The sequence below is a fragment of the Phasianus colchicus genome, chromosome Z, assembly GCF_987193195.1.
Source record: "Phasianus colchicus chromosome Z, bPhaCol1.hap1.1, whole genome shotgun sequence".
NCBI lineage: Eukaryota > Metazoa > Chordata > Aves > Galliformes > Phasianidae > Phasianus > Phasianus colchicus.
This window is the reverse complement of record NC_143476.1, coordinates 11,286,604-11,303,764: the sequence shown is the minus strand read 5'-3', so window position 1 is coordinate 11,303,764 and position 17,161 is coordinate 11,286,604. Positions and strand designations below refer to the sequence as shown.

The window sequence follows — 17,161 nt, the reverse complement described above, 5'->3', positions numbered from 1 at the left end:
GCAAAGGTGAGTGGGATGTTGTTTCAATTAGTGCTGATGTCAGGAAGGACTGTAAGGATGAAAAGGCTGGTGTTTTCCATGGGCAGGGAAACACATCTGGTTTTCATTTTCTCTTTCACTTTGAGTGCCAGATAAACAGGGGAGAGTGTGCCCTCACCTTGTAACTCCCCTGCCCTCTTCTGCTGAGAGGGACAAATGTCCCAGCTTCTAGAAGGACATCAGGTCAAAGATATGTAATGAAAATAAGTCCAGGCTGGCAGTCGTTGTGGGCATCAGCTGCTGGCATCTGCATTGCTGCTGACATGAGCATGGCAAAGCAGGTAAAAGGTTGCTTTTCCTTGTGTGACACAGGAGCTTTTGAGTTGAAAGCGAGAGGGATGCAATAGACAGAGCTGCAACCTCTGCCAGACATGGCAAAGGTGAGTGGGATGTTGTTTCAATTAGTGCTGATGTCAGGAAGGACTGTAAGGATGGAAAGGCTGGTGTTTGCCATGGGCAGGGAAACACATCTGGTTTTCATTTTCTCTTTCTCTTTGAGTGCCAGATAAACAGGGGAGAGTGTGCCCTCACCTTGCAACTCTCCTGCCCTCTTCTGCTGAGAGGGAGAAATGTCCCAGCTTCTAGAAGGACATCAGGACAAAGGTATGTAATGAAAATAAGTCCAGGCTGGCAGTCCTTGTGGGCATCAGCTGCTGGCATCTGCATTGCTGCTGCCATGAGCATGGCACAGCAGGTAACAGATTGCTTTTCCTGGTGTGACACAGGAGCTCTTGACTTGAAAGTTAGAGGGATGCAATAGACAGAGCTGCAACCTCTGCCAGACATGTCAAATTTGAGTGGGATGTTGTTTCCATTGCTGCTGATGTCAGGAAGGACTGTAAGGATGGAAAGGCTGGTGTTTGCCATGGGCAGGGAAACACATCTGGTTTTCATTTTCTCTTTCTCTTTGAGTGCCAGATAAACAGGGGAGAGTGTGCACTCACCTTGTAACTCCCCTGCCTTCTTCTGCTGAGATGGTGAAATGTCCCAGCTTCTAGAAGCACATCAGGACAAAGGTATGTAATGAAAATAAGTCCAGGCTGGCTGTCCTTGTGGGCATCAGCTGCTGGCATCTGCATTGCTGCTGACATGAGCATGGCACAGCAGGTAACAGATTGCTTCTCCTAGTGTGACACAGGAGCTCTTGACTTGACAGCTAGAGGGATGCAATAGATAGAGCTGCAACCTCTGCCAGACATGGCAAAGGTGAGTGGGATGTTGTTTCAATTAGTGCTGATGTCAGGAAGGACTGTAAGGATGGAAAGGCTGGTGTTTGCCATGGGCAGGGAAACACATCTGGTTTTCATTTTCTCTTTCTCTTTGAGTGCCAGATAAACAGGGGAGAGTGTGGCCTCACCTTGCAACTCTCCTGCCCTCTGCTGCTGAGAGGGAGAAATGTCCCAGCTTCTAGAAGGACATCAGGACAAAGGTATGTAATGAAAATAAGTCCAGGCTGGCAGTCCTTGTGGGCATCAGCTGCTGGCATCTGCATTGCTGCTGACATGAGCATGGCACAGCAGGTAAAAGATTGCTTTTCCTTGTGTGTCACAGGAGCTCTTGACTTGAAAGCTAGAGGGATGCAATAGACAGAGCTGCAACCTCTGCCAGACATGGAAAGGTGAGTGGTATGTTGTTTCAATTAGTGCTGATGTCAGGAAGGACTGTAAGGATGGAAAGGCTGGTGTTTGCCATGGGCAGGGAAACACATCTGGTTTTCATTTTCTCTTTCTCTTTGAGTGCCAGATAAACAGGGGAGAGTGTGCCCTCACCTTGTAACTCTCCTGCCCTCTGCTGCTGAGAGGGAGAAATGTCCCAGCTTCTGGAAGGACATCAGGACAGATATGTTATAAAAATAAGTCCAGGCTGGCAGTCCTTGTGGGCATCAGCTGCTGGCATCTGCATTGCTGCTGACATGAGCATGGCACAGCAGGTAACAGATTGCTTATCCTTGTGTGACACAGGAGCTTTTGAGTTGAAAGCTAGAGGGATGCAATAGATAGAGCTGCAACCTCTGCCAGACATTGCAAAGGTGAGTGGGATGTTGTTTCAATTAGTGCTGATGTCAGGAAGGACTGTAAGGATGAAAAGGCTGGTGTTTGCCATGGGCAGGGAAACACATCTGGTTTTCATTTTCTCTTTCACTTTGAGTGCCAGATAAACAGGGGAGAGTGTGCCCTCACCTTGTAACTCCCCTGCCCTCTTCTGCTGAGAGGGAGAAATGTCCCAGCTTCTAGAAGGACATCAGGTCAAAGATATGTAATGAAAATAAGTCCAGGCTGGCTGTCCTTGTGGGCATCAGCTGCTGGCATCTGCATTTCTGCTGCCATGAGCATGGCACAGCAGGTAAGGGATTGCTTTTCCTTGTGGGACAACTGTTAAGCCATTCTGATTCACCCTTTTCATCCACAGCATACAGATTTTTCCCACACTGCTGTTTCTGTCCAGCAATGTGCATATGTGCAATGGTACAGAGGTTGGTGGCCCTGCCTGTGGCAGGGAGTTGGAGATTCCTGATCCTTGAGGTCCCTTCCAACCCGGGCCATTCTGTGTGTGTGTGTGTGACTGGCTAAACACCAATTGTTGCTAGCTCAGCAGGTATACTGCTAATTATTGAACGTCTGACAGCTGCTTATCAACACTTGGCCACTATTTCTGGACAGCTGCTCATCCCTGAAGAGAGAGAAGTTTGGAAGGAGGACAGAGGGGAGTCTCTTGATGCCTGCCTGTTGCATCCCAACCTGCCCACAGAGTGAGTCACTTCGGCCTTGTGTGGAGGCCCTGGCTTCTTTGGAGTCTGTTTTTCTTTTGCTGAGCTTCTCCTATCCAAACAGAATGGCCTTACAACATGCTTTCTGGTCCTTAATACTATACCCATGCAATTTGTAACTATTACAGTTCTGTAAGTGAGAATTGATCACATGATTGAACAACTGTATTTCTAAAACATGTTATGAAATAGCTTCTTTTTACTAATACTAATAAAGTCTTTCTACTTTTTCAAACTGTTTCTAAGGGCAAATTACAAAACACATGGTGCTGTACTGCTTCAGAGCAATCCCACATTTGATAGCCAGTGCAGAAACAACATTCCATCCTACAGCATTAGCTAGTTCAGAGGTACCAGACATGTATCTGGATGTGGCTGTTGTGCGTAACTGGGGCTGAGGGATCAGAAATGACAGCTCCACTCTTGGAGACCACAGAACTAAAATGGAAAGATAAAATAGTTGCAGGGCAATTGTTCTCTGTGCCTGAAGCAGGGACCGATTTATGGGGGAGAGATTTAACAGTTAAATGAGGATTACAGCTGCAAGTCTGTTAAACACATATCAGGGGTCAATGAATGTGTTAACAGCTGGTGATGAGAAGAAATGAATCCAAAGGTGTGGGCAGGGGAAGGAAATCGGGGTGGACTCACAATTTTCTTTTACAAAGAACTGCCCAAGGAGGGAGTGGAGCTGTGAAACAGCAACAATATCCCATAGCCTTAGAAGGGAGAGTGGGTCTAAAAGCTGTAACACAGACACTGGTTAAGGATGTCTTCTGGAACCTTGTCTGTTGCCTTATAACACCCCAGTCCTGTCGGCATGGAAGGCAGACGGCACGTATCAGCTGGTGCAAGATGTAAGGAAATGACTGAACCCGTTCTCAAAAGACAGCCTGTGGTTCCTAACCCCTATACCCTAATGAGTCAGATCCCACACGGGCAGCAGTGGTTTGGTGTGAGAGACCTCAAAGATGCTTTCTGGACAGCCTTTGGACTCAGAGAGAAGTGGCTGCGTTTGTATGAGGACACATTGTAATCCTATCGTGATTCGTGATGATACTGTAGATACTGGAACTCGTGCTAATCCTTGTCTTTGCAGCATGTGAAGCAAGCAGCTGGTGCTGCTGTCATGCAGAAAGCTCCCTTCCAACCACTCAGCAAGCATTTGGATGAGACAGCTTCCTGCTGGGGAGCCCTCCGACATCACTGCTGCCTCCTCCAGAACCATACCTGCAGATGCTTCAGAGCTCTTCAGCATGGACTTCCTTCCTCCCATCAGCAGCTGCTCCTGCACTGACCTTCATTCACACTGGGATACCATCTGCTTCCAGCAGGAGCTGACCTGCGAGACAGAGAAAGGAAACGTGGGATGAGCACCAATGCAGAAGCACAAGGCTGTGTCACCACCACGTCTTGCAGCCTTGGGAAGTCAGCTCCAACTGCAGCCTTGGTCAGAATTACAACGGGCACCGTAAATTAAGTGTGACCTCTGAAGTTGTTGCCATGATCAGAAATAGACGCTGAAATCGCTCACATAACTGTCGGTGGTTCCCTCCAAATTCTTTTGCTTTGGGGAACAGATGGACTCGGAATGGAAGGACACGAGAAAAATGACATCTGTTTGAGCTCAGCAGACTTGAGAGGTGGGCCTGGGTGAACCTCATGAGGTTCAGCACAGCCAAGTGCAAGGTTTGGCATTTGGGCCGGAGGAATCCCAGGCATTCTTTTGTCATCGTGGTGGTTTCCAATAGACCCCAACAATGAGACATCAGGTCGCCGTGTGGGCTCCTGGGTGACACTGCCATTGCCCAGCCATTGCAGCCTAGGGGCAAATAAAGTAAAATACTTCAGAAAGATCTCACACTGATTGCATATTTTACTGTTCTTTTACACAAAACAGAAGGGGAGGACAGCAGATGCATGCAGCTGCATCAACACCCAGGCTGCTAAAGGAATGGAAAGACAGAAACATCAAATATCAATGCGTTATTCTAATGCAAGGAGGGAAGCTTTTTTCAGTGTTACTTTTTATCATTTAAAATGAGCAGTTGGCACTCTTAAAGGAAAATCCTAGGCCCCAGGTTCTGACAGTGTGGCAATCTGGCACGGACTCAGCTGTGAATGATCCAAACAGTCTGTTCCAGATTTTAACATCCCTTCTATGCATTCACAAGTTTTCTCTCTTGACTTCCCCTTACAGCCGTTAGATGCCAGCAAAACATCCCACAAACACTCCTTAACTCTGTGCACACAGGCACCCATCCAACCAGAGCCATCAGTCATTCCCAGCCATGCGCTCTTCCTCCAATCATGGTCAGCATCACACGGCCGTCACGCAGCTCACTTGACTCAGTTTTTCTCTTCTTTCTGGAGGTGGCCTTGCTTCTCAGCCTTACCTTCTCGTGATGTTTATCTCGCTCTGCAGCTCCTGCTCTGAATAGGCTTTCTTGGATTCCCGCATGACAGGCACAAAATGCAGCCACAGCCCCTGCCACCAAGGTCAGCTCTTCAGCACACATTACCTGAGGAGCACTTGGCAACTCCTGCAACCTGAGCAGTGCCAGGAAGACTGTTTCACTTCTGCTTCTCCTGGCTCAGAAATTCATTTTCCTACCTAGAAAATGGAAAAAGAAAAGAAAGAAAAAGAATCCTGACATAAAGCAGACACAATTGATACTATGGAATTCTGGAAGGCAAGGGATTTGCCTTCTATGATGAGAAGTTGAGTGCAAAGAACTAAGAAGAGCCATGAGCAGGTTGTGAACTTGTGGGTAAAATTAGGAAGTGCAGCAGTGCAGGGCTTCTGGAGGTGAGGGTCTGCTACAGCCGCCTGGAAAGAGAGCCTGTTGGTGGGAGCTGCTTACTGCAGCCAGCAGAAGCATCGCACTCACTGACTCTCATGCTGATGGGGGATTCCAGTCAGTCTGGGAAATCAGCATGGCTGGCTGCAAGCAATCTGACAGACTCCTGGAGTGCAGTGAGAATCACTCTGTGGTGCAGGCATTGGGCACAGCAAGCAGAAGGGAAGCATTGCTGGACATGGTGCACACCAGGGGTTACGACAGGAGGCGGTCAGGGCTGCAGTGACCATGCCCTCCTTGAGTTGGTGATCTCAAGGAATGCGGGCCTGGCAGGAAGCAAAGGCAGGAGCCTGAACTTCAGGAGAGCCAGCTGCAGGCTGTTCCAGGAATTCTTGGACGAGATGCTCTGGACAACTCTTTGTAGGGGCAAAGGGATGGAAAAGAGCTGGTCACTTTCTCAGAAAAAAACTTGCTCAGAGCTGAAGAGCTCTCCATCCCTGCCACATGAAATCAAGCAGAGGAGGCAGAAAACCTGTTTACTTTTTCTTGGGAGGGTGGGAAGGAGCTTTCGGTTAGGGGCACATCCTGTGCCAGAGCATCCCGATGGGACGCGTGGGATCAGCAGGTCTGTCAGAGAAGCGGGTGAGGTTGCAGGAGAGGAAGGGGAGGAGGTGCCAGCACGGCTCTGCACGATGCTCTGCCACACTGGGCAGCTTGATCATGGCTCAGCAGTGGGATCCGATGTGGAGAAGGGGAGACGGAAATCAAGGATGGGAGGGAACCATCAGACACAGTCGGTGAGTGTCTGTGAAGTCTTGCAGACCCAGAGATTCCCAGGTTGTTTCTGCTTTCGTAGCATTTGTGTGCTGCAGGGTGAGCAAAAGGTTCTGCTGCTTGATTCTTCTGCAGGAGCCGCCTAAAAGGGAAATGGCCACTGAGCTGCAGACCAAGCAGTACTGCCTGACGTTGGCCAGGGGGAGCTTCTCCTTCCGCAGTGTGCTGATGACAGGTCTGGAGATGATCTGCAGGGCCAGTTCGTAGCTGGGAGCCAGGAAAGGACATGATGGGAGGAGGGAGGTGTTAAGCAACATCCAAGGCATCAAAATGCATCAGAAAGCCCTGAAAAGCATCACAAAGCCACAGCCAGGAAGCTTGGGAGTATCATGAGCAGCATCCAGGATGCGAGAGATTATTTGCTACCATGCCAAATGGTTGCAGAGCTCCCCCTGCAGACATCCCAAAGCCAGACAAAACAGGAACAAACCCAGAGCTGTGCTGCACGCACCCCACAGCCACAGCATTGCAAGCTGGGGTGCCTTGCTGTGTGCTGCATTCATCCCAGTCCGTGTGAATGAAGACTCTGGAGGCAGTCAAGGTGTTGATTGAGCACGAGTGTGCTTTTATTATTATATAAAGGACAGGAGGGTGTGAGAGGTCCACGGTGAAGATGGGACTCATCCTGTCTTGTCATGGAGAGAGTGGCTCAGAGCTCTCAGTGCTGCTCTCTGATGCCTGGGACTGGAGGCCTGATTGAAAGTCCTCCTGCAAGAGGCTCTGCTCCTCCTCACTGACACTGACCTGCTCCTGCATGGAGGTGCTGCTGTTGGGGCACTCACACTGCTCTTGGGATGGCCTGCACTGCAGAGACTCCTGGTTACAATCCAGGCTGGTGACTGTGGTTTCTGGCAGGCCCAGGTCAGCATTTTCAGCAGAGCCAGGTGTAATGAGGGCATGAACTTGAATGAGCTCCTTCTCTCCATTAATGTTGTCAGACGGAAGGCTGCTGTTGGAACTGCAGCAATTTGTGCTTCCTAAGAGCTCTCCACTGATGGAAGCACACAGAGCATCCTCGCTACTTGCCCTGGATCTTGTGGGTTGGCAAGGGCTCGATTCACCTAGAAAGGATACACAGGGGTTAGTGTCAAACTTTCACAAGCTGAATTACGACAGTGGTTCTTGATCAGGGGTGAACTGAAGATGTTGGGCAGGGGCTGGAACGCCAGAAAGAGATACAAGTGCAGAGCAAGCTTGAATTCTATGTTCCTGAAAAGCAGGGATTTGGAAGCTGCATTTGCACCCTTACCTGCCAGGACTACCACTGCTGTTTCTGAGGGCTGCCTGGCATTGCGCTGCAGTTGGCGTTTGCTGCCAGAGGATGGCTTCCTGAGGCTGAAGCAGCAACACCAACTGCTAGCTGGTGATTCCTCCTTCTTGCTGTGTGGATTTTGTCTGGAGAGAGAAAACAGCCAACGCTGTGAGTCGTGCGTGGTGAAGGGTGAGGGAAGAGCTGCACTGAGCTCTTGGCAGCAGTTGCTTGTTCCTAGCACTGCCTGGTTTCTGCAGGAAAACACAAAAACCCACCCAAACAATGATGCTAGGTGCTGGAAAAGAAAGTCCTCTTTACCTGTCAGATGGAAAGTCGATGACAGTGTGGAATTTGCCCTGCCCAGCTGCAGGGCTTTCTTCCACTTCAATGTCCCTGCTGCTCTCTGTTACCACAGAAGAGGTGCTGTGGCCTCGCCTCTGTGCCTGTGCCTCCTCCAGGCTGAGCAGCTTTGTGGCAGCAGAAGAGACCCCCACAGACTTGGGCCCTGGGAGAGAATTGTGCCCTGTCAGGGAAAAGCACAGGTAAGAGTGAGGATCAGAAAGCAGCAGCACAGCCACCACAGTTCTGGGGGAGGTGCTGTATTTTTCTCAGGCTTGCTTATCCGAGCCACTGGAAGAAGAGGAGCTCAAACTAACCATGTGGGCAGAGGTCTGTTTATGGCAAAGGACATGGTCATCATTAAGAGAGCTCACCCCTAGATAAAAGGGGCAGGGAACTGAGAAAGCTTCGCTGCAACGCTTGCATCAAGCTTCTCCTGCGTGCAAACATAATAATGACAGTTTCCTCCTTGTGAAGTTTGGGCTTGGACATTCTCAGCATCCAGCAACAGGATGCCATACCCTAATGGAAGCCCAGAGGTCTGTAGTCCCCTTGATGGTAAAAGAGTATCTCAGAGGTCCTGGAGAAGGCCTGCATTTGATCAAGGTGTCAGGTCAAGATCAAGCTAATGGAGGAAGACACTCACCTGCTGCATCTGCAATGTCTGCTCCGGATTTGGAGCAGAAGAGGACGTCTGTGTGGTTGATGATGAATTCCACCACATCCGACTGCATCTGCAGCTCCATGCAGGCAGCTCTTCCGCTGGCGCAGGCAGACTCGTTCTGCTGTGATCTGTAGAAAAGGCAGATTTTAGAAGTCATTTCTCCAAGACCGTTTCCCCGAGTCTGAATTGTTGCAGCCAAAAGCTGTCAGCTGAGGCTCTGGAGACTTCCGCAGTGGGCAATCAGTGATGCCACTGCAGAAATTCCCCTGGATGATCAAGGACACGTCAGTCCCATCTCAACAAGACTGCAGAAATTGTCACCTAGACATTGTGCCCATGGGGATGGAGAACAGCCCAGGCTCCTGCACTTCTGTCAGCCACAGATTTTACAGAAGAGCACATTTGATGGAGAAAAAGGGAAGACTGCTTTTCTTAACTGGAGAACAGAGGAAGTGTTGAAACAGAACCAGAAGTTTACCTTAAGAGGTTTGGAGCCCACACAATGGCTAGGTTCTTGGCATGCATGTTTGTTACCGTGGAGCTCCCAGCCAGACACGCCAAGTGTCTCATCAGGTACTCCAGTGTCCTGGAAAACAAGAGAAGCAAACATTCAGCACCAACGAGCATGCCGTGCTGCAATTCAGAAAGCAAACCTCCATTCATGCTACTTCTTGTGATAGCTACTGTCACCGAAGGTAAAGTAGATCCAACTTGACTGAGTGCCACGCTGCAGCACCAAGCCCCAGCACAGCACAGCCGCAGCCATCAGCTGCACCAAGCGTGCCCCCGTGCCCAGGAACTGACCCCATAAAGTAACCCCATGGAGCCTTCAACCCTTCAGCAAACACAGGCATCGTGTTGCCGGCGTGAGACAGAGCCTGGAACTGCATCGTTGCCCTCTGCGATGCAGCAGGGCTGAGCTCAGCAGGCTGAGGGCAGCACTGACCTGTAGTGAGGAGCGGGCAGCTGCTGGATGACGTCCTGCATTCTGAGCAGCCGCTCCTCCTCTGTAGTGGCACCAACAGCATCCTGGAGTAGTGCAGAAAGGGAGCGAGACACCAATCAGGCTAGTACACCACTGCGAGTAAACCTCGTGGGGCTGACAGCAAAAGGGCCTCCGAGCTGGGGCACTGCTGCAGCCATCTGCCAAGAGGCCCAGGAAGAGGGAAATGAAAGACGTGGCCTTGTGCTTACCGAGAACTTGCCGTACAGCTGGTGGGTGAGCAGAGGGTTCGGGAGCTCCCTGAAGTACATCTTGCAGAGGGAGCTCACGCTGTGAATGTCACGGACGGTGAGCTCAGGAATCTGCTCCGACTCAAATTCCTGCCTGGAGAGAGGGACGCAAACCCGGTTGAGCGAGAGGAAGGCAAGCCCAAAGCCACACCAGATGCACTCAGGCTGTGTCAGTCGCAGCACTCTTACCGCAGTCTCTGGATGTTGGACGCGACGCCGGACAGGCGGTATATCCCCTGCACCACGCCGTGCTGCTCAATGAACTCAGCGCAGCTCTGGAGGACCTGGGGGACTGAAGAACACGTGCCAGCCGTCAGTGGAGCTCCTGATTCAAGTCCTGCTGCAGGCTGTGCTTCACATCCCATCCACTAAGCCCAGCCAGGCTTGGCTGAAGCAAATACAGATGTGCTTGTCTCTTAGGAGCATCCGCCTCACTTTATCCTTCAGCCATCAACTCCCATTACACGTGTCTCCACGGCTATCAGCCTGCCCCCTGCTAGATATGAGCTCCCTTTCATCTTCTTTAGATGCCCAGCAGAGGAAGATCTCAGGAATGGGCAGCTCCTTACCATCACGACCGGAGTGGAGAAGATGCTCTCCCAGGTCACCGCCAAACACCCTTTCCTTCTCCACCTCCCGCTCGGTCGGTTTCTTTGGGCGGGCCTTCACCAAGGAACGAAGGAAGGTGAGGATCTTGCTGCGTTTCTTGGGCACTGCACAACAAAAGGAAGAAACCAGGTCATTTCAGGTTTGGCTCCGTTGGACGAGGCCAAGCACAGCACATTCTACAGAGCACGTCAGAACGGGAAGAACATTACCAACCAGTACATACAAAAAGGGATTTTCCCCATCTCTGGAGGAGCCCAAGGCCAGGTTGGATGGGGCCCTGGGCAGCCTGATCTAGTCTCACATTAAATGTGGGGGCTGGGAGACCATCCTGAGGCGGGAGGGTTGGAGCATGATGATCTCCGAAATCCCTTCCATCCCAAGCCATTCTGTGAAGATTCTATAGTTTCCCCAAGTCCAATCATAAACACAGGAGGATTGGGCCAAATCCCTGCCCCATGGTGTGCATGAAGAATCATCAACCCAGAGGACAATGTGGCATGGATAAAGGAGGTACTAAACATGGAACACACCCCAAAAAAGACTTCATTTTGCTTCCCCACACCATGAAATGTAACATCCGTACCTGGCTTTGGCACAGAGTTGATGAGTGCCTCAGGAATGTTCTTATTAATGAGTTCCACACACTCCCCTGGGAAAAATCCCACCTGTAACAAGAAGAAAAGAGAGGCCAACTATTGCATGCAGCACTTCTCAGATCTGAACTGTTAAACCTAAAGCCACATAACATTTCCCTCGGAACGTGCTTGCCTGACGTTCCATAAGACTATCCAGCAGAAAATGGCCATAGTTCACAGCATAAAGGTAATAATTTTTCAACATTTGCAGCCAAAGACAAGGTCCTCTGACACCGACACAGGGAAACTGTTTATGTCCACTAGGCATCCTATGCAGGCAGAGCAGCTCTAAGCTGAGATTCCTGCCTCTACTGAAGTTGCACTCTCCAGTCTGAAGCTTGTGCCTACCTGGAAGCCGAGCTTGCCTCTCCACCAGGGGGTCAGCTCCTTTGGTGGCATGTCGATGACACACACGATGTCTCCCACCTGCAAGAGATTGCAACGTCAATCCCAGCTTCAGCACGGCTGGGAGGAAAGCACAGCTCAAATGTCTGCATTCTTCTGCACTGCCAAACATCGCCGAGCTTGAGAGCACTTGCACCAGTGCAGCTCTGAAGGCATTTGCCCTTGTAAAATTGAGCAACAAGGAACGCCTTGAACTGCTTACCTCAAAGGAGAGTTCATCCGCTGCCTGGGCAACGTATCTCTTAATAGCATGGGCAGCAGCAATAGCTGGAACATTCACAGGTGCCACCTCATGGTCCAGCAGGGGCTTCCCCTTGTTCTCAGTCTGAAACAGAGAGCACAGGCCACGGTGAGGAGCTGGGAACCAACAAGGAGGACTTCAAGGTGAGGAGCACATCTGCAGAGAAAGCTGCAGGAAATGCACTCGGTCCTTATCATGGGCACTTCAGAAGGAACTGCAAGTCTAATAACGGCTGTTTCTCTCCCTGGTGTGCAGCAGGCACACGCCAGCAAAGATGCATCTCTCCCCACCCAGACTAATCAGCAATGGCACTGACGCAGACAGGTGGCCTTGTCCATTTTGCCCCCTCCTTTCCTGCGCTCTTTGTGCAGGAAGGCTGACTGTTTCAGATGCTAGGAGACCGTGAAGAGGGAAACCAAAGCTATGGCTGCAGTTACAAGGTGCAAACAGTGCCATTGCAAGCACCAAGCAGCTCTCTTGAGCAGTCCAACCAACAGCGAGGCCAAACAGAGCAGAGAATGATTGTTGTTTCTGCAGCCATTTCAAGGGAAAAGTCAGTAGAGGACAAACACAACAGCCGAGATGGCTCTGGTACTTTGATAAACTTGCCACGCTTGCACTACTGTCTTGCCACAGAGGAGCTCTCTTGGAAAGCAGGAGAGCACAGCTGCGGCTCAGTCTGCTGGCTGCAGTCAGGGAACAAAGACCAATCAGAGCTTCATACTCTACCTCTGTCCATGCCAGGTCAGGCCCACAGCTGATCTCGCTGCACGCCACGGCCATCAGCGTAGGTGTGACAAGCTGGAACTGAAAAGAAACACACTTTTATGTTCTCTGTTCACATCTCTGCTGTGCTCCCTACACCTGTCGGGCACACTCACACAGCCCAAGCACGCCTGCTGGTGTCCCTGGTGATGCTGTGCAGCTCTGCACAAGCTGGGGCTGGGACTCTTTGCCTAAGGGATTGCTTTCCATAAAACCAGCTGGTCACAGCACCACAGACAGCATCCTTCTGAGGGCTGAGCTGCAGAGCACGTGGAGAAAACCCACACGTGACCAGCGTCCCATCAAAGCTGGATGAGGCTGTGTTACTAAACACGGGGCGTCACGGGCTGCTAAAGCATGTGGGGGGACAAAGCATGGCAGGTACCTGGCAAGAGATCAGAACAAGGAAGAGAAATCTCACGAATCCGCAGCCGTTCCTTGTCACTTTGCTCTGATCTTCCACGAGCAAAAGCTGCAGCAGGGAAGCAGGCAGAGGGTGGAGAGAGGAGAGAGAAAGAGCAGGTCAGTTTGCTTCCACGGTTTAGCAAAGATTATGAGGGAAAATCCAAAATCTGCCCTCCCTCAACTTAAAAACTTAAGTTTTCAACTTAAAACCATTTCCCCTTGTTCTGCTGTTATCTACCCTTTCAAAGAGTTGATTCCCCTCCTCTTTTTAGGCTCCCTTGAGGTACTGAAGGCTGCCATGAGGTCACCCCACAGCCTTCATTTCTCCAGGCTGAACAAGCCCAGCTCCCTCAGCCTGTCTTTGCAGGGGAGGTGCTCCTGTCCCCTGATCATCTCTGTGGCTCGCCTCTGGACCCTCTCCAACAGCTCCCTGTCTTTCTGGACACTGTAGTGCAGCTGGGGCCTCACAAGAGCAGAGCAGGGGGGGACGATCACCTCCCTGTCCCTCATGGCCACCCCTCTGCTGATGGAGATAATGTGATCCTATGAGCTCCGCCAGCCAGCAGTTCTCAGCACTCACTGTCCCCCCGTCTCTCCCACACTGTCTCAGCTTACCTACAAGGTGCTGCACAGGACGGTGTGAAGACAAAGGGACGCAGTCGGTGCACAAGTGCAACAAGCGAGCTGCTCAGTCAGAGCTCCAGCGCTCCAATGAAGGGACGCAGCACGCACTGCTCCTCCCCTCATTCTAGCCCTTATGACATCACTGAGGGCCACCAGGCTGCTCCACCACGACGGACAGGGTGGGGAGGCAAGACCAGTCACAAGGGCAGAAGATTCCAACAGCCCAGCCCAACGTTCTGGAATCAGGGGCTGCTTGGAATTCTAGCCCAGCCAAATCCTGGAGAAGCTGGCACGGGGTCGTCATGACCAAAGCGCAGGACCTGGCGCTTGCTCTTGTTGAGCCTCGCACAACTGGCCTCAGTGCATCCCTCTGGAGGGCCTTCCTGCCCTCAGCCAGATGGACGCTTCCTCCCAGCAGCGTACCTTGCAGTGCTGGGCCCATGTCAAATCCACACTAGAGTGGGTTTTGTTACATTCAAGGGCATGTTGCAGCACCCATCTATTTCACCTGGAAGGAAATAAAGCAGGAGATGGGAGAAACACAGAACTACTGCCAGACTGCTTTATCCCTTTCTCAGCCCAACTTCCCTTGCCTCATCCCCTACCCCAACTCCTGGATGATGCCCACGGGCTGATAGTTGGATCTCAAGTCCATAGGACTCCTTTCACAGGGCTCCATCAAAAAGGCTGTCACACTTGTTCCGTACACTCACACTGACCCAGCAGTGGTATCACAGTCACTTAACACACACACAACAACCAAACCCCGAGCATGCACATCCCTTCCTGCGTGACTGCAGCCCACAGCTCCCCTTCACACCTCCGTGGATCTCTGGTGTTTTACACTGATGCAGCCTCGCTGCAGCTCCGTGGCTGTCACACAAGGCCTGCAGGACCTCTTTCTCTGCAAACCCCGTCTGCAGGCATTGGTTCACGAGGTTCACCTCCTGCCCTCCTGAGCAAAAACAAGCACTAAGAACAAGAGCAAAGCACGCTGGACTCGACCTGGCTGGATCCCCAACCCTCAGTCCTGTCAGACGGACCCTGGTGTGGAGACTCATCCCCAAAGCCTGGCTGGACATCAGCACAGGCATCATTCTTCAAACGCCCCATCCAAGCAGCAAGGGATCAAAGTGTTGGCACAGCTGAAACAGAAATGCTGTGTGAGTTTCCTGTTAGCACTGAGCAGCAACAAATCTACCGCTGAGCAGCAGGATGTGAGACAAGCAGCAGAAGACACCCAACCTGCAGAACCAGCTCGTTTGGGGTCGGTCCAGATGTTTGTCTGCTCCCTTCCCTGGCCCAGGCCAAGCTTGTGAGCTGCTCCTCCTTGGTGCAGGGGGAAATGGTGCAGATGCCATGTGGTGGCTATGCACAGCATGCCTTGGACTTGCTTTTCCTCTCTCCATCTGCCATTAGCAAACAGCATCTCCAGCCTGCAGAGATCACTGAGTCCAACCCCTGCACAACAGTGAAAAAAAAGATATGATAAGGGGTACTTAAAGCACAGCATCTGTAATCAGATCAGACTCCTGCACTGTGAAGACTTCCATGAGTATTCCTGCAGAGTGCATCACTTAGTCTCTCCTAAGCCTTGTGTTCATGGTTTTCCTGTAAGAGCTTGTCTAAACACTGCCTATAATCGTGGTTATGCTGGAAGCATTTGGATTTATTGATCCTTACGGTGATTTCAATAACAAATGCAGATTTTTTTTGTTAGGGACAGCTTTCAATTTCTCAACTGAAATTTCAATATTGCATTAGTTGTTGACAACCACGGGGCTGCAGTACAGAGAATTACAGGAAGATGAATTTCTCCATCTCCATGCTCCTAGACATTTATGATTACAGTGATGTAGTTATATACAAAGTTGCAAGATACCAAAGCTAGAATAACCTCTTGGTGCAGCAGGATGTCTGGAGCCCAAGTGCAGAGTCTCAGTGTTGCAAAGCCTTGAAGAGGTGCACCGTATGTGCTGGGGCTGATGACACAGACACTGGAGCAAGGCCAGTGTGCTGTTAGAAACTTGACCAGCAGCTGATCTGCTGTCAGCCATTTCTGGACACAAACGGGATCTGGTCGACTTAGGACATGACCTTTGGGCTGGAGAGCAACTCCCCGAGGAATCACACAGCCACTGCAGACCGTTGGCAAGAACCCCATACCAAAACAGCTCATCTGCAATCAGTTTTTAATCTGTGCAGCAGTGATTGGAACAGGCGCACGCTCTCTGGAATTGCAGGAATGTTCACAAGTGGAATGTACATCACCTGTGTGCTCCAGCTCTTCTGTGTGCATGCTAGGAGCAGTGATCCCCCTGCACCCAGGGCTGCAATAAAGTCCTGTGGGCTTTCTGACCTGCCAACCAGCAGCCCAGGCTGCCCAGAGCCACATCCAGCCTGGCCTTGGATGCCTGCAGGGATGGGGCATCCACAGCCTCCCTGGGCAACTTGTTCCAGTGCCTCACCACCCTCTGGCTGAAAAACTTCCTCCTCACATCCAACCTAACATAAACACCCCTTTCTCACCAGCCTTACCATCCTTACAGTCCTTCCTGACATCAGCACTAATTGAAACAGCATCCCACTCACCTTTGCCATGTCTGGCAGAGGTTGCAGCTCTTTCTATTACATACCTCTAGCTGTCAAGTCAAGAGCTCGTGTGTCACACAAGGAAAAGCAATCTTTTACCTGCTTTGCCATGCTCATGGCAGCAGCAGTGCAGATGCCAGCAGCTGATGCCCACAAAGACAGCCAGCCTGGACTTATTGTCATTATATATCTTTGTCCTGATGTCCTTTTACAAGCTGGAACATTTTTCCATCTCAGCAGAAGAGGGCAGGAGGGGTCCAAGTAGCAGGCACACTGTCCTCTGTATCTGGCACACAAAGACAAAGAGAAGATGAAAACCAGATGTGTTTCCCTTCCCATGGCAAACACCAGCCTTTCCATCCTTACAGTCCTTCCTGACATCAGCAGCAACTGAAACAACATCCCACTCACCTTTGCCATGTCTGGCAGAGGTTGCAGCTCTTTCTATTGCATCCCTCTAGCTTTCAAGTCAAGAGCTCCTGTGTCACACAAGGAAAAGCAATCTTTTACCTGCTGTGCCATGCTCATGGCAGCAGCAATGCAGATGCCAGCAGCTGATGCCCACAAGGACAGCCAGCCTGGACTTATTTTCATTACATATCTTTGTCCTGATGTCCTTCTACAAGCTGGAACATTTCTCCATCTCAGCAGAAGAGGGCAGGAGGGGTCCAAGTAGCAGGCACACTCTCCTCTTTTTCTGGCACACAAAGAGAAGATGAAAACCAGATGTGTTTCCCTGCCCATGGCAAACACCAGCCTTTCCATCCTTACAGTCCTTCCTGACATCATCAGCAAGTGAAACAACATCCCACTCACCTTTGCCATTTCTGCCAGAGGTTGCAGCTCTTTCTATTGCATCCCTCTAGCTTTCAAGTCAAGAGCTCCTGTGTCACACAAGGAAAAGCAATCTTTTACCTGCTGTGCCATGCTCATGGCAGCAGCAATGCAGATGCCAG

General features: G+C 50.9%; 1 protein-coding gene across 1 annotated transcript; it reads right to left on the bottom strand.

Annotated features, from left to right (window-relative positions):
- Positions 1 to 3,340: 3,340 nt before the first annotated feature.
- LOC149912505 (rho GTPase-activating protein 32-like) lies at positions 3,341 to 11,572 on the bottom strand. The gene is made up of 9 exons (XM_090131124.1): positions 11,522 to 11,572; positions 11,122 to 11,203; positions 10,499 to 10,642; positions 10,119 to 10,221; positions 9,891 to 10,023; positions 9,643 to 9,725; positions 9,175 to 9,282; positions 8,679 to 8,824; positions 3,341 to 3,354 (listed from the first exon to the last, which is right to left on the bottom strand). The coding sequence occupies exons 1-9, from the start codon at positions 11,570 to 11,572 to the stop codon at positions 3,341 to 3,343; spliced, it is 864 nt and encodes a 287-aa protein (XP_089987250.1).
- Positions 11,573 to 17,161: the final 5,589 nt, after the last annotated feature.

Excerpts from the sequence above, each read along its gene's own strand:
- LOC149912505 (XM_090131124.1), bottom strand. The coding sequence starts at position 11,572 with ATGCCACCAAAGGAGCTGACCCCCTGGTGGAGAGGCAAGCTCGGCTTC. Across the intron at positions 9,283-9,642 it reads CTGCCCGCTCCTCACTACAG|GACACTGGAGTACCTGATGA; the intron begins GTCAGTGCTGCC and ends CTTGTTTTCCAG. Across the intron at positions 8,825-9,174 it reads TGGGCTCCAAACCTCTTAAG|ATCACAGCAGAACGAGTCTG; the intron begins GTAAACTTCTGG and ends CCTTTTCTACAG.